General features: G+C 33.9%; 1 protein-coding gene and 1 long non-coding RNA gene across 2 annotated transcripts; one reads left to right on the top strand and one right to left on the bottom strand.

Annotated features, from left to right (window-relative positions):
* Positions 1-2,178: 2,178 nt before the first annotated feature.
* Positions 2,179-9,355, bottom strand: LOC148599797 (uncharacterized). The gene is made up of 4 exons (XR_015917842.1): positions 9,240-9,355; positions 6,270-6,384; positions 5,038-5,097; positions 2,179-2,249 (listed from the first exon to the last, which is right to left on the bottom strand). It is a non-coding gene; the product is annotated as an uncharacterized LOC148599797 (long non-coding RNA).
* Positions 9,356-10,427: 1,072 nt separating this feature from the next.
* Positions 10,428-17,972, top strand: LOC148599796 (peptidyl-prolyl cis-trans isomerase FKBP2-like). The gene is made up of 4 exons (XM_088559043.1): positions 10,428-10,876; positions 14,950-15,095; positions 15,842-15,972; positions 17,135-17,972. The coding sequence occupies exons 1-4, from the start codon at positions 10,638-10,640 to the stop codon at positions 17,300-17,302; spliced, it is 684 nt and encodes a 227-aa protein (XP_088415169.1). The 5' UTR covers positions 10,428-10,637; the 3' UTR covers positions 17,303-17,972.
* Positions 17,973-22,486: the final 4,514 nt, after the last annotated feature.

Below are 22,486 nucleotides of genomic sequence, written 5' to 3'. Positions count from 1 at the left end.
GCTGAATATCCAATTTTCGCAACTAAAATATTCTATGAAAGTTAAAACTTTCATTAAATTTGAAATTCATTGAGTAGGAGGAGTAAAATTAAGATGTGGAATCTCCTCTCTCTAATGGAAGGAAGGAAGGATGGACACCTTTATCACTATAAACCTCAACTAAAATTGCAGAGTAAAATAATTGAGAATTTTCCTCTGCTGTACCTAGAGGATATGTAGGGTGCTTGTTTTTCAGAGTTGAAGCTCTACATGTATTTCTCAGAAACTAAGGTTTGTATTTATATACTATGAGACAAGTCAAGATATTATTCATGTACATTACACTGCTTTTTTCTTTCGAGGGTGTATTTGCATGTGTTGAACTTTGCTATATCATGTTAAAGAATTGACCATTTTGCTTAATGTAGATTTGTTACGCCAAATCTGGACTCTCAAGATTTTATGTACATTTTTAATGTAGGTTTATATACGTTTGTTCTCCCCTTCCCAGTTCCCCTAACTTCACAGTTATATTTAGATAGACATGCATAAGTCACATAACTTATGCATGATGTCATGGAATTTTTTAGGCTGAGGCAGTTGGACCCCAAACAAATTTCAGTGTTTAGAAATCAGTTGTGGCTTCTGCCGCGCTCCCCCCAGATATCTAGTCCACAGCTTCCAAACGTCAATAGGTGTGCCTGCCGGGCTCCCCCTAGGTACTAAGATAAGGTTGTAGGCGTGTCTGCTGGGCTCCCCTCAGACACTAAGATTTAGGATGTAGACGCGCCGGCCCCCCCCCCACTCCTTGGTACTAAGATAGGTAGGCGTGTCTGCTGGGCTCCCCCAGAAACTAAGATTTAGGATGTAGGCGTGCCTGCCGGGCTCCCCCAGGTACTAAAATGGGTAGGCGTGTCTGCTGGGCTCCCCCCAGAAACTAAGATTTAGGATGTAAGTGTGCCTGCTGGGCTCCCCCCAGGTACTTAAGATTTGACAAAATTTATACAGTATCTGCTGGGCTCTCCCCAGATTCAATGTACTTTTGTTTTCTTTCATTTTTGAGTTCACTTGTATTTTCATTTTTACATCTTTCATGTATCCCCCCCCCAGATACTTATTTCTATAATAAGTTTGTTTTCTACGAGTAGCCCCCAGATTGCCAAATTATGTTTTATGTTTTTTTGTTATTGAATATTGTGTTTATGTAAATATTGTGTACTGATGTTTTACTTAGTTTAAATGGAGTCTGTCTAGTAATATTTCTACAAATATTTTGAAAGTAGTACATGATATATAATTAAAAATATAATTTGGTTTTTATGGCTAAATTAAGTTCAAAATGTACTTCTATTTAATTTTACATTACTACATATATATATAGAGAGAGAGACGATACGTCCGGGGGGTTAAATTTCGTCCATATTTTAAAAACAACGTTGCTTTTGTCTACCTCGGACTTCTGTTACATGCAACAAAAATATTTTTTTCTTACTTATGTACTTATGAGCCGAGTTGCTCATAAAAAAATCAAGTCCGGGTAAACGAAAGAGGAAAGGAAAACTATGACACGTTGAACAAATCAGTTTCCGATGTAATTTATATTCAGTTTCTTTGTGTCTGTTGTACATGTAACAAGGGACTCAGACCTATAAGCTTTTTGAACTGATTTTTATAAGTGTGCTTAATTGCGTAATATTCGATACACTATGGCCAGATTTTAAAAGGTGCTTGTGATTATGTCAAAGTACTTTTTTGCGCCTGTCCGAAGTCAGAAATTTCTGGCCTGTGTATTTTTTGGTTCGTTTTCACCTTTAGTTTATTTTTTATGTTACTTGAGAATATACGGGCAATTCTTTTACTGTACCTGTGTGTACTGATGTCGTCGGGGCGAGCTTCAATCTGCCGTGTGGTATAAGAGGATTTTCTCGTCGTTTATTAAAGACAATTGGGTGGCCTTGGGTTTACATTTTCATTACCAGCTAGGTATATACCATCATATATATTGCAAATTTCGATATATGCTGTACACGTGTTTCAAGGAATAACATCTTATCAGCAACATTAGAAACAAATGATTATATAGGAAGAACTAAATTCACAGCCAAAATTATCGATCCATCACCGACAGCTTTCCTGCTAATTAAAAACAAAAACAAAAAATTGCTTCCAGGATTGACAAGAAATAAAAAAATACACAGATCTGTATAAGGTTTATGTCAAAATGATTGAGGTTTTGTCGTTGTTATCCAGACTAACTTGAAGATCATTAGCTGAAACAAAAAAATGATAATTTGACCTGAATAAAATGCATTTATCAAGAAACTGAAAGCACTGGACAGTGTACGGTTACATGCAAGAAAACAGCATAACGCACATTTAAATTTATTTTAATACATGTCTCTCAATATAAACATGTATCTGTAGAGCTACATAAAATACATACGCAAACACATAATGTACATGTATGAATGTATAATATAGATAAGTACAAAAATGTAATTGCAATGCAGCACAGGCACGTGACAATAATTTTCATTTTATAAGGAAAAGAACATGCACACATATAAATGTAGTTTGCTTCGTGGAAAAAAACCCAACCGAACTAACGATGTTTTTTTTTACGGTTTTGTTATATGAATTACCTTCTGTCTGATTTTTATAAAGACTACTACTCAATAACCTGGTTTGGGTCAGATTAATGGATCTGATCCGAAAGAAAGAATATCGTTTAGCTAGACCCTTTAATCTCAGTTTCCGCTATATAGATGACGTATTATCTTTAAACAATCCTAATTTCGGGGATTTGACACATCGTATCTACCCCAAAGAACTTGAGATAAAGGATACTACAGACACTATAAAGTCAGCCTCATATCTTGACATACACTTAGAAATCGATGGCAAAGGAAAACTAATGACCAAACTTTACGACAAACGTGATGACTTTTCATTAAGAATTGTCAACTTTCCTTTCATCTGTGGCAACATCCCTTCAGCACCTGCGTATGGAGTGTTCATGTCACAACTCATATGTTATGCCAGAACTTGCCTAAACTACGCAGACGTTTTGTATCGCGCTAGAACTCTAACAAATAGGTTCAGGAACAGAGTAATGTTGCTACAAGATTGAAGTCATCACTACAGAAGTTTTATTGACATCATCATGAACTCGTTGGATTGTTATGGTGTATCCATCTGCACCATGAAAACTGATTTATTCAACGGGTCATAGTTTTCCTTTCCTCGTTTGTCTACCCCAAACTTGACTTTTTATGAGCAGCTCGGCGGGTGTTTCTAGAAAAGCAGAGGACGCTTACCCTACCGGTGCACCTGGTCCATGCTCCCAGTTTTTAGTGGAGTCCGAGTTGCTGATTTCTTTTGTTACTTTGTATGTATGATTTTAGTTACTTTATGTTCTTTGTTATGTATGTCCGTTTCCATGTCTGGTCTTTGTCCCTGGATTATATTCTTTTGATTACCGCTATAACCTTGGTTTCCTTGATTACTCTTAACTGTGTTATAAACCGCAATTCGTGCTTCATAAGGGGGCTTCCATTTAATTTTTAGGGGGAGTTGCCTTTTTATTTTGAGAAAATCTAGGTCCTGCTCTTTTTTCTGTGGCGCAAAGCGGCGACAATTGTTTTTTTTTTTTTTGTTTGTTTTTTGTTGTTGTTTTTTTTTTGTTAATATGACTAAAAAGTATTAAGACAATAATTGAACCTGTCTTTATTTTCCTTATGGCCTATCCTGGCTTTTTTATCTTTAAAATTTCAATCCTGCCTTTTTATTTCAAATTTGGTCCTAGCCTCCCCATAAGTATCAAATAGTAGTTCTCCAAGTATCAACTGTCGTAACCAAGCGTCGAATTCACAAAAAGTTGTAAGAGTAAAGATGATCGTAAGTAATGACGTCACAATCTAAAATAGCATTGTGGCGTCATAATTTACGATTAATTTCACAGTAACGACTTTTTGTGAATTGTTATTGCGTACATTTGTATAACCTTTCCAAAAAAAGAAACACTAAAACACGCTTTGGCTGATTTATTATTTTTTTTTTTTGGTGAAACAGTTTATGACTGGAGCATTCAGAGAAGGTATCAAAAGTAATTTTAACATGAACTGATTTTATTTTTGCCGTAAACGAAGTCCTTTAATGGGCATTACAAACTGGTTCTATGGACCAGTAGAAATTATATGCTACCGCATTCTGTATCAATTTTGACAAATTTTGACCATCATCAATTAATGAATGTCTTGTTAAAAAGTAATTTTTCATGGACAAGTAAGCAGGCCTGTTAACGGAACCAAGACTTCGTACGTTACACAATGTACCGGTTCCATGGGTCACAAGAAATCACATTTTTTTATCGCTTCCAGGTTATACCGGTTCCTGTAGCTCATGTATCCAAAATTGTCTATTATCAAGTTAGGAATTCAGGGTTGTTTTTAATTATACCAAACGCCCCGCAAACGCACGATAAACGACACACGTACATTGTACGCTAAAACGAGCAATGTGAACTTTTCAGGGAGTGTTAAAGTACACCAATACCTTAAATGGTGTGATTAAAGCATTGCTATAAGAATATATTTTGAGTTATTAGCACATTAATTGTAGTGTGGAAATAGTTGAGGCATCAAATTTTATAATCGAATTTACGAATAAGAGGTTTTTGTTGATAAGGTAGTAGTTTTCATTGAACAAATGACTATTTCGTTTGTTTTTGAATGGTAGCTATGGGCCTATTTTCAGGAATTCACATGTTCACGTGCGAAATTATTTCACTTGATTTTCACACGAATTTCACATAATTTTCATCCGAATTGAACAAATAAACTTCGTGACAGAGTTCACGTGAAATTCGGTTGAATCGACCCTTCACATGAAATTCTCGTGAATTGTTCACATGCAATTTGTGTTAAATGATGTTCACGTGAAAAAAAAACGTTTATTTAATGTGAAGTTCACGTGGATTTCATGTGAAGCTCGATTGACATGAATTTCACGTGAAAGATATTTGCGTGCGTAGAAGCCATAATTTCAGTTGTATCTTACCATTCTACTTTTTGATCTGCCAAGAAAAATTCTGCATTGCATCCATCACAATAGTTGGCCCTGTAGACATAAAGCACAATTTAGTTATGTAATGAAGGGAACAATGTCAATGACACAGCGAGCGAAGTAGAAAAATAAACTACGTTCGTCTCTATCTTTTTATTTGTTTGTTTGTTTGTTTTTGTTTCGTTTCGCAAAGGATTCGAAATGTTTAGTTTTCATTTAACATTCATTATCAGTCAAAAACAAGGAACACTTTCACATATATTTGTAGATGAAATTAGCAATATATTTTATGACGATCGAATCGGAGTTAACGTTTAAGTAGCTGTCTTTGTAAGAATCATGCAAAATCTGAAAAATGTGATACACCCTAAAAAAGGCTACATATTTTTATTTTTGTAATTAAGTTGTTTTATGGGTCTATACTATGAAATGTGTTCAAATTCATTCAAATCTGCCTGCTCTTAGGAGATAATCAACATTAAAAATCCAATAGATTCTATTGTATTTGGGTGTCATTTACAGAGTCATCTCCCTTAATTTTGAAATTTACAGTGCATTCTATATAAATTTTACCTCCTAAGAACACAGGTTATATGAAAATCTTAATGTTAATTTCTGTTTACTATGGCAATTCAAACAAAATATCAAAAATAAAACTATGTAGGCATTTTAACCATGAATCACATTTTGCATGATTCTTAGCTGGAGTGCTACTTAATTTGTGTGAATCTAGCCTGGTGATGTCAAGGTCAGCAAACCTGAAATCTAAAATAAATCTTGTAAATTCGAGAGAATTTCATGTGAAGCTCAATTTATAGTATTTCGTTTTGTGTCAATTGAATTTACTAAGTAATGGAAACCCCAGCTAAAATGAAATATACATGTACATCATACAAATTAAATATTATTATTATTATTATTATTATTATGAGAGCACTGTATTGTATTTTGAGATTTGGAGTTCTTGACCCTCTAATAAAAAATTGCGATGACAAATACATTCGTACAGTTACAAATCTTCATTCTTATTCAAATGCCGAATTAATCTGTGAAAACCGCGAATAAAATGTTAACAATAACGTTTGCGCATGCTTAACAGAAATGAAAACCTTCAATTCTGAAATTGACGATCTTAATATCGTATACATGTATACAAGTTTAGCTTAGAAATGTACATGTAAAAGTAATAGTGACAAAAAAGTAGTCTTATATTTATATTTATTTACCTGCAAACTGCTATTGGGTTCTTTGGGCAATCGTATATTAAACATGGGTCTACACCACACTTGTTAGAATTCTCTAAACACACATCTTTATTGTTGTTTGAACAGTTTGCTACAACTGAAAGGGAACAAAAAACAATATACAGTGCATGTATGACTATAAGAACTTAATGCTGGTCTAATTTATTGTAAACAAGGAGGTAAAAGGAGACTTATTGCGCTCTTGTATTTCCCTTTTGGACTGAGAGGTTGTCCTCTTTCCTATAATATTCAACAGCCTGCCTTCCGTATTGGACTACAACTGTTTATGTTTCTATAATACCGATACCGTGTATATACATATAAGAATATTAATGGCTTGCTAAAACATTATTGTACATAAACACATACCACATGAGTTCTTAAGCCAAACCAATGGTATCATTTACAAATTTGTTCAGTGAATTCATTAATGTTATAATCGTTCTAAATTACAGCAGCTTTTAAATAAATTTTTGACTATAAGCCACTTGGAAAACTCCAGTCTTTTCTTATATTGTTTTAGATGGGAGATGCATACATGTAAAATTACTGTTTAGGCGCGTGATTCGGTAAACATTGTTGAATGCCTCAATGAATCTAAGTCGCATTTTCTCTGCACGAACTATGATTTCTTAGGTTATCATTTTTATCAATTTGGATCGAAGATCAGAATTGATATAGCATTCGCCAGAGTCTATAGATTTGTAAAGCCTGTTAGCATCTGCAACTCTTACACCGCCGCAAGACAATAGTGCCGTTGACCTACCCCGTTAAGGTTCAGATGCAATCACTGAGGTACCCGTTGCCATTATTTCTAAAATATCAGAATTAATTTTATGTTATTTACGCCAATAATCAAACCAATACACAACTTTTACTCCGAACTAAATATGTTGATTAATTTGGTTTGAATTAACTACGATCCAATTAAAAATAGTTGACCTCTAACATTTCACCAGTACCTGTTCTTCATTTCTATGCATTTATCCGATGTTGGACGCATAATAAGCTATTTTATCTTAAGCTGGGGAGGAAATCATCAATTCTAGAAAGGACGATATAAAGAAGAGAACCATTCGAAAGTTCATGTGCGGTTCTATCCAAACATTTTCAAAAAAAGGGGGTACAGTGATGCCGATGAAGGAAGGGATTACAGGCTATTATTTGCTAATTCTTGGCCAAATTTATAAACAAAATGATGACCCAATCACCGAAACAAACCTGATGTATCCGTCACTGTTTCGTGCTCTGCAGAACAGCGGCTTTTATAGAAAAATGAAACCATACTTTGCATTAGACCATTATACCGAAATGTTATCGTTCTATGAAGACATTCCAATACCATAAATATCCCCCTGAACGAAAGGGAAAAACGAAAGAAAGAAAAAAAAAAAAAAAAACAGAAGAAAAAAAACGCCGAATCAAACAAACTAAACTGACTGCTGGGTTGAAAGCAAATTGTGTACCTATCTGAATCTTAAAAGATTTTAGCATGATTATCGACCCGATCGTGAATTCAGAAGGAATAGACAAATAATTATAAAACTTTGCTTAGACGGTGGCATAAATTTTATAATGCAGTTTTCCATGAATGGTGCCAGTCTGTTGTCTATTATAATTAATATGTGTAATAATCTATATAAGTATCTATGTAACAGTTTGTAACACTTGGGTTATAGCTTATCGACTGAGATGTAACTGCAGCTAGATGAGAGTTGATAACGGTAGGACTTATTTCAACAACTGTGGCTCAAGTTTGAATGATTTGATAGACTGTTTCGACCTAGAGTTCGCTAAATTAAATTACGACATGAAAATTTAAAAACTTAAAAAAGCAAACTAGTGGTTTGTAGTTCAATTATGCAGGATGTCAGTGAGTTTTGTGTTCAAGCATGTAAATCAACAACAAACCTGAATATAACACAAACTGGCGCAGTGCTACATGTACGATGCCATATGAGTTAGATCAATTGGTGGTCATTCGTAATACGAATGGTAAATTTTAATCAAATTCTTGAATTTTAGTAATTTACAACACTAGTCTTATGTTTCGATACGTTTGAAATCGGTCTCGGTTCTTTTCTTTTATCTTTCCATATTTTTGCAAATTGACGATTATTTGAGGCGTAAAAATTCAAACATTCGATATAAATTAATTCAGTACATGAGTATTTTGATTTCAATACAATGCCAAACACCTATTTACACAAAATCTTAATTCATAATTTATTTCACGGTCAAAAGTGATATGCATGTACTATTTACCGTTATGTAGTCCATAATATGATGCAGGTGTAACTTGTAAGAGGACTAAGTTGAATATATATTTGCATTTTTAAGAATAATTATGCCTTATACAGTTTTACATTGGCTAAGATTTATTTTCCTTCATAACTTGAAAAATAAATTGAGTTCTGAGCGTTTTGTTAAATGTTCGAAACTACATGCAGACTAAGCACGGTTTTTACTCCATATTGCTGTTTGCCGGCCGAAATTTAACTGCACATACTTATGCTATCTGTTTAGGTTACCAGGTTACATGCAACTTTCTGTCAGACTGAAATCAGGCTCTCAGTGTTTCTAAGATCAAAGGTTAAATTGGTATTAAATATCAGTATGAGAAGTTCGTCTTCTATTATCATTACTAATTAAATTCCAGGGCACAAGACAACATTTCTAGATTATTTAACTTCCGTCAATGAGCACATTTGAGCAAGCATGTTTGTTTCGTTAGAGTCTTATTCTGAAATATACATGAAACCACCATACATTGTACATGTAAATAATGGTTAATTGAAACAATCCAAAACTTTAAAGGTTACTCCGTTCAATTACATGTACATGCACTACATGTCCAACTACTGTATTGCATGCTAAAAACTACATGTACAATAACGTGATGACGGAAAATGCTTTTCACCTGCACAAAAATAAGACGCGCGAGAAACATACCTAAAATAGCTAAAAGACAGAGTACCACGACCGCCTTCATGATTCCAAATTGTTATAGTGTAAAAATGACTACTATGTACTTCGAACTGATATAACCACGTGTGCCTTATCAAGACTGAACTGGATTAGTGACCTGTTTACATATGTACATGGTCATTGCCTTAGTTCGTTATTGGGGGTTCCTGGTGTTGTTCATGTAAGCTTTCAGAATGCATTAACAGATAGGAATTTTTTTCTACACCCGTATAGGGCGTCCTATTGTCTACCACTGTCTGTCTGTCTGTCTGTGCGTCCATACGTCTTACACGTATGATTTTGTTTATTTTAAACGCTGTAACAGTTGGTTGTAATGCTTCATTTAAAATGGAACAGTTTACATTGAACTTCACTACATTTTGCGTTGACTTTATTGATACAGTAGAAGATAATATATAAATTTAGTTTAAACATATTTATTCAGAAAAATACACATATCATACAATATAAAACAATTTATATATCTGACAGGATCTGGAAACAAACACAAAGGCTTTTACAAGTCCATCTCCTGCAATATTGACAAAAATATAAAAACGAAGATCGCATGCTCTTAATAGCGTACAGTTATTAAATGGGTTGGATGCAATAGACCAGAATATTTGTCCTGAGGTACTGAGAATGATCAAGTGTTCTGTTGCACGAGGCCAACGGTTATATTTATGACAATTTAAGGTTAGAATGATTCCCGACCCAATTTTTATCGTAGTTCTTAACAATTCTAGAATTCTTCATGGCGATACAACAATCTTGTTTGCGCATGTATTTGGGAAAAAATTGGGTCAACAACATGCGCAAACAAGAGTTTGACGGGGCGGACGGACGAACGAACGGACAGACGGACGTTCAATTTTTAAAAAAAAAGTCTGTATTCATGTACATTTCATAACCGATTTGCTGATTTGGCGTACAATTTTGTCAATAGCACATAACTATAAAACAAAGAAATTTAAAGTCACAAGTACATATAAAAACCTACAATTAACCAAACAGATCATTTTGATTTAAAGATCTGTCCAACGAAATTTCGTTTGTGACAGGCGCACTAACTATGCAAGAGCCTTTCAAAATATTACACGTGGAACTCTAAGAAAACTCATTACCACGTGTTTTATTCTTCAAGTATATAAAACACAATCTATATCATAATCCAAAGTTAATGACCAAACGATCTCATTGTTGTCGTTTTGTGACAACTTGTAGCCTCAAGGCAGTGCACGGCAATTAACCGCATGCCACGTTGAAGGAAACATAAGGAGGGACTTGTACATTGTAACCTTGATTCGTGTTCTCGATACTTTAAAGTATAATTTTGACGTTTATTCACATATTGACATTTTTAATCTGTGCAATCTGATCAAAATGAAGGCAGCTTTGTTGATTTTGGTATTGTTTGTCAATGTTTTCGCCGATGAAAATGTTAAGGAAATGGACCAGGCTGCAGGCGACGAGACAAAGTCTGAAGACAAGCCTGATATGAAAATTGAAGTAGTACACAAACCCAATGAGTGCAATGATGAAGCTAGGAAGACACAAAGATTGGATATACTTAGTATGAAATATATTGGAAAGCTTGAAGACGGCACTCAGTTCGAATCAACGTAAGTTTATTAAGAGCTATTGGCTTTGTTGGCTTAGTGAAATATAAATAGTATTTTGCTGGACATGTATGTACATGTATCGAAGCGGTTGATACACGAGGTCCATGAGCTGGACCTCCTTCTTGGAAATTTTTTATACGTTTGCAAACTGTGGGCTAAAAATGCCAACAAATAAGAACCTTTTTTTAAAACCATCTTTTCATTATAACTGGATCTGCCCTTGTATCGATACTTGTACTGTCTAAAGTTTATTTCATTAGCATTTTGGGGTTTTTAATGTTGATAAGGAAGAACGGGATAATTAACGAATATCAAATACGAATCCACTTTAAGATGGCCTATGCATTTGTTATCAATACATTTCTAAAAGGGCTACACTAGCGCACATTTCATTTGCCTTTTGTGTTTGTACATGTATGCAAGTATAACAAATTATTGTGTTTTGGTACTGCTTATATACATGTACAATGTATAAAATGTATATGTATCATGCCAATGAAAATGCTATTTTACTGAATATGTTTTTAGTATTTACTCCTGCTTAGGCATACATGTGTAATGTACGATTATGCCCGTCTAGAACTGATTAAAATTATGCACAAAATAATCCTCGTTCCATGGTTGCTTTTCAATATTGATCGGTTTCTATACAAGGATTGATTGATTGATTGTTGGGGTTTAACGTCCGAGCAGCAATATTTCAGCTATATTCAGGCGATAAACATGAAATGGATGATACAATGAACATAAAATGATGATGAAACAAGGGATAGGACACAAGAATAATAGGGTCGACAAAGTTTGATTGCCACCAGAAAAAGGGGGATGGGTAGGGTCGGGCAATTTAGCCTCCCGTGGCGGAGCACAAAGGTTCTTACTCCTATCGAATACCACAGCAGGGTTCTTTAACGTGTGATGAACGTGGCATCTTTCCCAACACGGTGTACCACTATGGTTTGCGGTCAGGTATTCCGTATTATAGGCTGACAACCCCAGCATGTAACACGCCAGGGGTACCCCATTCCACCACCTGGGGCACACAACCCAGTTGCTCCGTGTGCTGAGCGCCTAGTTACCGGCTGCAGGCCTATTCTTTTGACACCCGGACCTTTTATGTGATCAATTTATGTGATCAGTAACTGTTTCTGAACAAGAAATAAGACTGAATGCCGTTGGTTTTTGACATGCATGAATCACCTACTGCCTGATTTTTTATGAAGACTGCTACTTAATAAATATTATACACCTTATACGTTAAAAAATATTTAATCTCTAATTGTTTGTTTTGCTTTACTCTGTGGACTGTAAAATGCTATGAAATTTTTATGTTAATTTTATTGTGTTCACCTGTTACCTTAATCTGTCATAGCGTTTAACTTAAACCATTTGTCGATAGATGTATTAACATGGAAATAAGAAATAATATTACATGATTATCTAGGTTCTTTATGGCGCCATTTTCTATAATACACATGAGTAAATTTACACAATAACAGTCTATTTAAAATAATACATTCCAAGATACAAAATGTAATTGTTACCAACACTAGTCTATGTTCAGCGTTTGTGTTCAATCAACTAGGGTGTATCAGAGATTTTCAAAAAGGGTTTTCAAGAGAAAATGAATTTCAGTCTATAAAGCGCATTTCTTCTTTTTTGACCAAATTTTACACAAAAAATCAAACATTTAAGAAAAGGCGATACTGTTTTAACCATCGACCCCCTTCACTGCTCATATTGTTGGATGTTCACCATGGTAATGCATGTCATTTTAACCATCGCCGCCCCCCATTTCACTGCTCATATTGTTGGATATTCTCCATGGTAATGCATGTCATTCTAACCATCGGACCCCTTCACTGCTCATGTTGTCGATGTTGTTCATGTTGATCATGTCATTTTAACCATCGGACCCTCTCACTTCTCATATTGTTGATGTTCTTTGTAATGGATGTCGTTTTAACCATTGGACCCCTTCTCTGCTCATATTGTCGATGTTCTTCATGGTAATGCGTATCATTTTAACCAATGGCCCCCTTCATCGCTCATACTGTTGGATATTCTTCATAGTAATGCATGTCATTTACATTGTCGTGAACTCAGGGGTACATCTGACGCCTGCTACCTGGTACATGCACCCCTTGGGTCCAGGCCGGGAATACTAGTTTAAGAGACCGATCTAAATTATATACGTTTATGTGTATGTCGAAATACCTGTATATGACCATTAGAGTGCTCTTTTTGTACATGTACAACCAATCCGTTGTCCATCAAATAATAAAAATACATGTAGTAAATCAATCAATTAAAGGAATTAAAATGGGGACATCTTTTTTTGCTCAATTGATTGATTGATTGTTGGGGTTTAACGTCCGAGCAGCAATATTTTCTTTTTCTTTTTTTTTTTTGTTCAAAGTGAAAATCTTAGCGACTTTTAAAATTAATACGCATTTTGTAATGACTACATGTACATGTACGCCATTTATATACCCATTCATCTCAAGAACGTAATTTACTTTAGTACATTAAATTTTATTTGACCAATACATTTCGAGACAAGTACATGTATTTATTTGGCCAAGAAATGTATTTACCATAAAAAATTAAGAACATTGTAATAATAATTGTATTTTACTCTAACCATATATTATTGTTACGTGTAAGTCTACATTTTAACACTTGAAAAACAAGACAAAGTACATTCATTGTATATACAAAATGAATAAATTTGATATATTTTAAGTTTGATTGATGGTCAAGGTATCGTGAAGTATCACAGTTAGTTTTAAAGTACATGTCTATGTAAAAATCAGGCAAAATGGAAAAAAAAAATCTGACTTCAATTTAATGAAATATCAACTCATTTCAAGAACAAAAATATTGAAAATCTTACCTCTGTTTCTTGATTCTGATGGTAGAAATAATAAAATCAAATAATCAAAGTTCTAGATTATTTCATACCGTATTTCACCCTGTTCCTTTTGTTAAAGATTGACACTCAAATCTTACAAAATGAAGCAAATACAAGTAGTCTTTTTGTCAACTTTCTAATCAAACTTTAACCTTTCAAAAGGTCATATACATGCACGAGAGTTGTATACTGTATATTATGTATCTGAGGTATGAAAATTATGAAATTAGTCAAAACATTTTTGTTGAATATTATTGAAAAAAAAATTCCCGCCATTTTTGTTAAAGTACAAATTACTAAGTATATGAAAGCTTAACATTTAACCTCTTCCATTACCTTTCATGGGACATTCTCAGTACATTTGTAGCGAGGAACACTATTACGATAATTGACTAGAATTTTACCTTTTACCTGATTCTTAAGTAAACATGTTCTTCAGTTGTAGTTAAAGAATGAATAATGGTTGTAATACACGTACATTCTAATGTATGTGTATACAATGTAAGACTAGTATATAAATACGTGATTATATTTTAATATATCTAAAAAAGTAAATTTCATATTAAAAGGATTTGAAAAGAAAAAAAATAGTTGCGGATCTAGGGGAAAGGGTCTGGGTGCCCCCTTTTTGAAAAACTGCGTATGCAAAATTTGGGCAATTATGGTCAAATAATTACTGGTACTCCTTTCAAAATCACTAGACTTAGCCTGAGAAAGACATTTTCTGATAAATGTACAGTCCGTATTCAACTTTAAACGTACTAATCATCTGCAATGTAGGCACTTTATAAAGTCAAAAAATAAACAGAACAAAAATTGAGCTATTTTTTATCCATCGCAAGTGGGTTCTAGACGTATTATTATTATTAAAAAAAATTATCATTTCATGTTTCAGTAAATCAATCTTCCCTTTAGAAGCGGATCGTATTTATAAAGAAAAAAATGGTGGGGGTGTTAAATCCGATACCTGCTTTTATAAAAGTAGGGGTTCAGACAGTCAATCATTAGCTCATTTTTGCCAAAAATTTGGCACAAATGAACAATACTTATAAATAAAATAGTGGAGGTTCCGAGGTTCCGACCCCGAAACCTCCGAAATCGTCACAGTCTTTAAGGCTTATAGAAAAAGAAAATTTAAATGCATCATTATATCTATTTTCAGGTACGAGCACAAGCAGGAGTTTACTTTCCAGCTCGGAGTGGGGCAAGTCATTGCCGGATGGGAGCGAGGACTTTTGGACATGTGCGTCGGTGAGAAGAGAAAACTTACTGTGCCACCACATCTGGCCTATGGAGATATTGGAGCAGGTGTGTACTTTACACGAAACTTGTAAAACACACTTCGAATGTATTTATTGAAATCATGAAAAAATATCTACTTTTCGGTATTTTTGTGCGTTTCTTTATTTTTAATCACGAATAAGGTGAACCGTTGATGGAATATAAAAAAAAGAACTAATTGTGATACTCGATATTTCAAATGTGTGTCGATTTCACAGTAAATTTCCAAATCACATGCCAATACTGAATTTTACATTGTAGGCCTTATCATACAATTAAGGTCAACCATAAAATTTCATGTACATTGTATAAATGTAAACTTTTAAGACGTAAAAGTTAACATGCAAATATCCTGATAGGATCCAGAATTATTTTTGAAAAGGAGGGTCCAGGCTTACGTTTGCCCATTTTCCCCACACTTGCCAAGAAATGAACACATATTTCCACAGGTAATGGAAGGATTCCGACATTCAGTACCCTATGGATCAACCACTGAATTTTCCTTCGAAAAAATAATGAAAAAAGTCGATTTCGCAGTGATTTGAAAAGGCAGGACCCATGAGCCATGGACCTGTTAGAGTTAAAGCTGGCTATTACAGTTACAGGGTTATTTTTTAATGTTAAAAGATTGCCCTTTTAAATCTTGAAAATACATGTATGTAAACATGCTGAAAAAAACCAATTTGAAAAAAAATCTTTCACTTTCGCTGATTTCGTCATAGATACTGGTATACAGATTACCAAGATTAAATGCATCATTGATTTTTCTGTAGGTGACAAGATTCCACCAAAAGCAACTCTCATCTTTGATGTCGAATTGGCAAAGATTGACGACGGACCAAAACCCAAAAATGTCTTCAAAGATATTGATGCTAATGGTGATGGACAACTCTCCCAGGAAGAGGTACTGCCTTTACATGAAAATTTCTTGATTTTTTTTTAAATGACTGTACTTAGTATGGGTGATATCACGACCAACGGGAATATCCGAGAGTTCATTTAACACTGGCTGTGCGTCTGCGTTATAAGTTCAAACACTCACTTCCTATAATCATATACTGCAGTTTCTTTAATATATTTACATCACTTTGGACAGACGATTTTGAGGAAGTCGTGTTTCAGAGCATCTACAAACAGTCTCTAACTGACGCTCCGTATCTATTATACTAGGTAGATAAGAAGGTGGAGGGGTGGTAATCCTAATTTCACAACGGTGATCTGTATTGAAGAGCTAAAATGTTTTGTTCTGAAAAATATTAACTTGGATGTACTTTGTATTTCCAGTAAAATCTGCTTTTATAAAGGTCGTGATTAGACCAGAAGAGTTGACATTCTAAAGCACTTGACCAACATTCTATAAAGTCAGCAGGCGCGTAGCTGCCGTTAGGCAAAAAAGCTTTTGCCTGCACTTAATTTTGCCATTTTTTTTCCTTTGAGATAAAATACATCCAGGAGAGGCATAAATGATGCTCTAAAACGCTTTCTCCGCGGAGCTTCGGGGAGGGCCTGAACCTGGCCCCAGACCCCCTGCCGTAATTTTGCCTACACGTCAATTTGGCCTCAGCTACGCGCCTGGTCAGAATAGGAAAAGTCATTTTAAAGACATCAAAACATATTCATTATCATTTCACACACTATTTACATATACGTTAATTTTATGTAACGTGGGATGTTGGTCAAACTGGACATGTATACACTCCCGGAGCACCTGGTGTCACTCCCGTTCTTTAAATGGTTCGTATTACAAGTCCTTTTGTTTTACTCATTCACTGAAAAAAATACAAGAAAAAATAAAAAGAATTATTCTATATTTAATCTATAACTTAAAAAGGCAGATTTTCAAATCAAAATATTGATTTCGGTTGCTGCTGAAACAGACGTAAAAAATGCACTTGCGCGAAAAAAATGTTTATTCAACAAGAAACTTCAAGCCTTAGGGATAAAAAATAGTCGGTGCCTTCGGCCGTGCACTTGGATTTTGATGTATTTAAATGGCCCTTACATGTATATTTGTTTATAATTCGATCGATTTTTGTGGACATTTAATATTTTATTCTCCTTTTCAGGTTTCAAATTTCCTAGTTAAAAATTCCCAAGAGGCGGGAGAACACATAGATGCTGATTCAGAAGAACACAAAAAAATGATGAAAAATATTTTTGAACACGAAGACAAGGACAAAGACGGTTTTATATCAATGGAGGAATTCAGTGGACCAAAGCACGATGAATTATAATTCTTATCAATTTTAGCCGTTAATAAATTACAACGTGACCAAGTTAGCCATAGGTTTTACAAAATTTAGTTTAGATACATTGTGTAGGTTTTCGTCATTGCATGTAGTTCAGCTGGTGTTATACGCAGACGTGTACTTGCAATTTAGAATCATACATGCAATTGAACGGGTAGTATTTTTACTTTCAACGACAGTAGTTACACTACAGCAGAATCAACCATGCATTTTCAACTTCGGGGAAAGATGGCTTTTCAAAATATATTATAGATATAGATTCGGATAGGGTGCACTGTGATATTGGGATTTTTTTTCACGAAATCTTGCTTTTTAACAAATATCATAGTGTATTGATATTATAGATATGTTTGGAAAGCTCCTCCTACCTTCGTACGTGTTATGTCCATGTTTTGAAGATTGCCTTAATTTAATAGTCAAAAGAGCCATGAAAAACCCACGGCTGACTCCCATAATGAAATTTCATGTAATTTTTTGTTTGAATAAATCAATGTGTGTGACTTTGTACATCACATGTATGTACATTATATGTATGAGTGTTATGATTTATTTTTAAAGTACATGTATGAATGATTCCATAGTGCCATATATGAACGACTTGTATTAGTAATTGTCAATTTGTAAAATGATAAATAAAAGTGAATTATTTAACAAACTTTGAATTTTTATTTACAAAACTGAAGTCATGGTTTAGAATCTGATTCAGTCAATCTTCTACGCAGAAAGTTAATTGGCTATCATCTCTGCCACTCTCAGTACTTGGTCCCGATCCTACTTTTGATCAGTTCAATTCAACGATAAGAGAATCGCGGATTTGTACATGAAATAGTGCTGCGGACAGGTATAAAAATGTGCTTTAGTTTTCGAATTTAATGGCCCTAGAGGGTAAACGGCTATATCACATGTCAATGGAAAGATAAATTAACTTAGTTTTTTAATATCGTATTTTTCAAATTGAAAAGCGGTCAAGTTTTCTGCTTTTTTTAATTAATTAGAGGAGTGGTCGAAGATCAATCGACCCCAATACACTTTCATAAGTAATTTAAGTAAAAACGTTTATTGTAGGTATTGGGAAACAAGTAACATGTAAAGATCACACGCATAAAATTTTAAAAAAATGTAAAAAAAAACTTTTTTAGGCAAAAGTTGACTATTTAATCACGGAACAAAATTGCCCCTAAAAATGATTACATTTTAGTGCATTTTCAATGATTAAGAGATAGTAAGACAGCTTAGAATATTGGGGTCGATTGATCTTTGACCCCTCTAATTAATGCAAAATAACAGAAAACTTTACCACCTTTTACTTGTAAAAGAATGATATTTAAATACTATTTCCATTTCCATTGACATATAATATAGCCGTATACCGTCTAGGCCCATTAAAGTTCCAAACAATCCTTAGCTGTCCGCAGCACTATAATGAGTACACTAAGTGCTCATTTCCCATAATGCATAGCAATGTCTATATTGGTGTAATACCTCTAATAAAAGTCTTATTATTGTCTATGTTAAGTTAAGCAATTTTCAAGTTCACTATCTTTTTTAAAGAAAATAAACTATAACAGATTTATCATAGAGGGGACCCTTTAAAGACTTTCTCATAAAAAAATGCACCATACCTTTATTGGTTTCTAGGAAAGAACGGTGAAGTGAAAGTACAAATGTAGATAAGTACTAAAATACTACTTTTGTTTTGGAAATTTGACAAAAAAATGGGCTAAATATCAAGACTAATAAAAATATTCTCTACATCAATGTTAAAACTGTTGTATTCAGTGTGTTCATAGAGGTATACCTTTAAGGTAGCGGAATGATGTATAGTAAATCAGGAAGCGGTTATAAGTCTGCGAAGTAGATTGAGGATCAGCAGTATTCAGCGATACTTAAATTCATAGTCCCAAAATGGAAGGAAGACAAATTATATAAATTTAAGGTAGAACGATGATGCATGTAATTGCATGGAATACATCCGATGGATACCTGAAATCTTGAGGTTGCGGTGTCAAATTTCATAGACTATCATGAATTCACTTTAGAACATGATTAGAATGTAGACTATTTTTTTTCGTTGGGTTATACAGGAAGCGGATGTTGACATTCCAATACAACTCACAGTATACATAAATTAGCAAATCAGACTTAGCTATATCATGTACATATGGTTTTAACTAATCACAAAAAAAAACAAGAAAGACAACCAAGTTTTATTTTTATTGTCGCACTTTTGTATGTTGAGTTGATTCTTTAAATAAAAAAAAATTCCAAAAAGAAAAAAATATAAAAAGCCATGCTTGTAAACGCACATGTCCATCATCAATCATTTTGTTCGTTTGTGACAAAGTATTATTTTTTGTTACAGTACTATGTGTACCTTGCTAAAATTTATCAGAACTTCAACCGCATATCAATCACTTAGTCTATCTTTTTGCAATTTGTGATTTATGATGCCACAAAATTGTTTCTATTCATTTGTCATTGTTTTTCCACCAGGCAAATCTTTATAATCAAAATTTGATAACTGTGTAAACAAAACAAAGAAGAAAGAACTGAGAAAAAATGCCTGTTTAAATCGTCCTGTTTTCCCCAATGATTGAATATATGTTTTTTAACTGTATTTGATGTATTTAATCAACAAACAGTCTTATAAAAATTACTTTGTTATAGATGGTAGAATGTAAGGAGTCTGTTTAGTGCCTGTTCTCGCATGTGTTAAAATTTTGAGTTATCTTCCTTTTGCCGTAATGCCCCTTTTAGCATTAAATTCGATGTCCATCATTCATTCATACAAAAAGACATTACACACAGGAAGACACATGAAGAATTAATTGCTCCATCGCAACCATAGATCCGTAGTTAAAATAATAGCAAGCACAGCGAAGCGGTGTGAGCTCTACGATTATTACATGTACATGTACTATCTACATTTGCCTTAAGGTTCCTCAATATACTAACGAAAAAAAGTCATGTCCCGGATGTAACAAAAAGTGACTGTCCTTACGGAGAAAATTCATCGCTTCCTTAACCCAAACAAATAAAAATACATAGGTTAAGATTACGTTTCAGTAAAAATGAATTCATTTTTCCTGATAGTTTTCGAGTCTTTTTCTATTTTTTTCTACTTATTAAAAGAAGTGAATATGATTTTGTTTCTAAAAAGTACGGGAAACACGTGGATGTACGTACGTGTACACCTATCTCCGCTGTTCCATTGTCGCCGTTGTCAATAACCTAACCCGCCTTAGAAAAAAAATAAAACTCCGATTATATTATCTAAATCGTAGCATAGCTTTTCAAAGATATGAAAGGCAATCATTTTCTTGTTTGGAATTTGCAGGTGTCGCCTGAATTTTGTTTACGTGACATGATACATAAATAATCCCACCGTACGTGGAGAACTGTAATATTTCCGATATATGTACAGATTGATCTGAACGGCCAAAACTGAAATGGATGTTGCTAGAGATGCGCTTAAAGGATAATAAAAATATAAAGTATGCGAAGTGCTATAAAGTTATTGACCATTTTGAGAGTGAGGGGAAAGGAGATACATGTATAGGGTTGGAATTTTTGGAAAAAAATTTAAGTTATTCATTAACTGGAAAGAAAAACTCCTCAAGTAATTAACACGACAGATTTTCAAATAGAAATATTGATTTCCCTTGCTGCTTAAATATAAATAAAAATATTGCACTTGCGAAGCAAAAATTTCATCCGGGTCGACCCCGCCTCTTTGTAATGTTCTTTATTATTTTTACGAGTCTCGCACAGACGGTACAGTGCATGTATGGTAAAGCTCACGGCGCTTGCTGATTTAGGCAATGCCTATACCCCATATTAATAATAATAAAAACAAACAAACAAACAAATAAACAAAAATCAAAAACAAAAACAAAATAAAACAGAAATAAAACTGTCAAAGAAAAATATTTGTTGGTTTAATTCAAAGGTTGCTGTTTTAAATTTCTTAACTATCAGGAATTCATTAAATAAATATTAGGACGGTAAAACCTTAAAAGCTCCCGAAAAAAAACCATCTGAATTCAAAAACTTAAGTCCTTTCATTATTTTTGTCAGCCCTCCAAAAAAGGTAAACTTTGTTGTGATATACTAGTGCCATGGCACGATATATGCATGGGCCGAAATGTCTGGCTTTGGTACGGAACTGTGGGTTGTCATGGTTTGATATATCTTTGGGTAGAATTGTCCCGTATTGATAAGCTGATTACGTCATTTCCTTAAATATTCGGTTGCCATGTTTTGACCATCCGTATCTTGGAAAAAGCTAAGATTCGACTTGTATTTAATCATTGAAGCTAGTAAATATTTTTTGCATTGGTTTGGTTCTCAATTGTATTTTACCAAGTATACGAGAATGAAGCTGCCATGATGCTCTTTTTAAGCTCCCGATTTTTTTATGCACAAACTGGATATTGAGGGTTTTCTGGCCATACGAATACTGAACCCAGTTGATTATATAACTATTCAAGTCCCTTTCGGGAGCGTATTATATAATAATACATGATTTAGGTACATGTACCTGTGTAGATGACAGAATTCATTTGGTAGGTATACAGGGAAAGGATTGATTGATTGATTGATTGTGGTTTAACGTCCAAAAAAGCATTTCAAATATGGACAAAATATCGTTTTAAACCATTTTTATCAAAAGACAAGTACTTGTGTATATACATATATATATATGAAGTAATTATATTACAGTCGGTCTATTTCTAAACTTATTTTCCCATTCCATTCCAATCCGCCACCGTTTCTGCCCTTGTGCAGTTAAAAGGATTCAGAACTGACAAAATGAAAAAAAATAAGGATGTGTTTGGAGTAAATTAAAACACTCACCAGGAAACTTTAAATTCGCAACACCACGCGTTTATTCAGAATGCAAATAATATTTATATTTTTGATGGATTGGCAAATTCTGGTCGGCACTGCTTATCCTTTCTCGTTATTTTTTCCAAGTAGTTCCGACTGTGCATAAATATTGGATAACTCGGTTTGAAGATATTAAGATATGTTCCATGTCTACCAGGATCTAGGAAGATGCCGAACTTCACAGAGGTGCATAGCTATTATAATTTCGTCCTTTTGCATTTAATTCATTTTTTAAATACCAAAGGGCAAAGGTCGTTTTATTTTATGTAATGTTTAAGT

This window comes from Perna viridis, chromosome 13 (assembly GCF_037379345.1).
Source record: "Perna viridis isolate PV_CMFRI_1.1 ecotype Kerala chromosome 13, ASM3737934v1, whole genome shotgun sequence".
NCBI classification, from domain to species: domain Eukaryota; kingdom Metazoa; phylum Mollusca; class Bivalvia; order Mytilida; family Mytilidae; genus Perna; species Perna viridis.
This window is presented reverse-complemented; position numbering and strand designations above follow the sequence as displayed.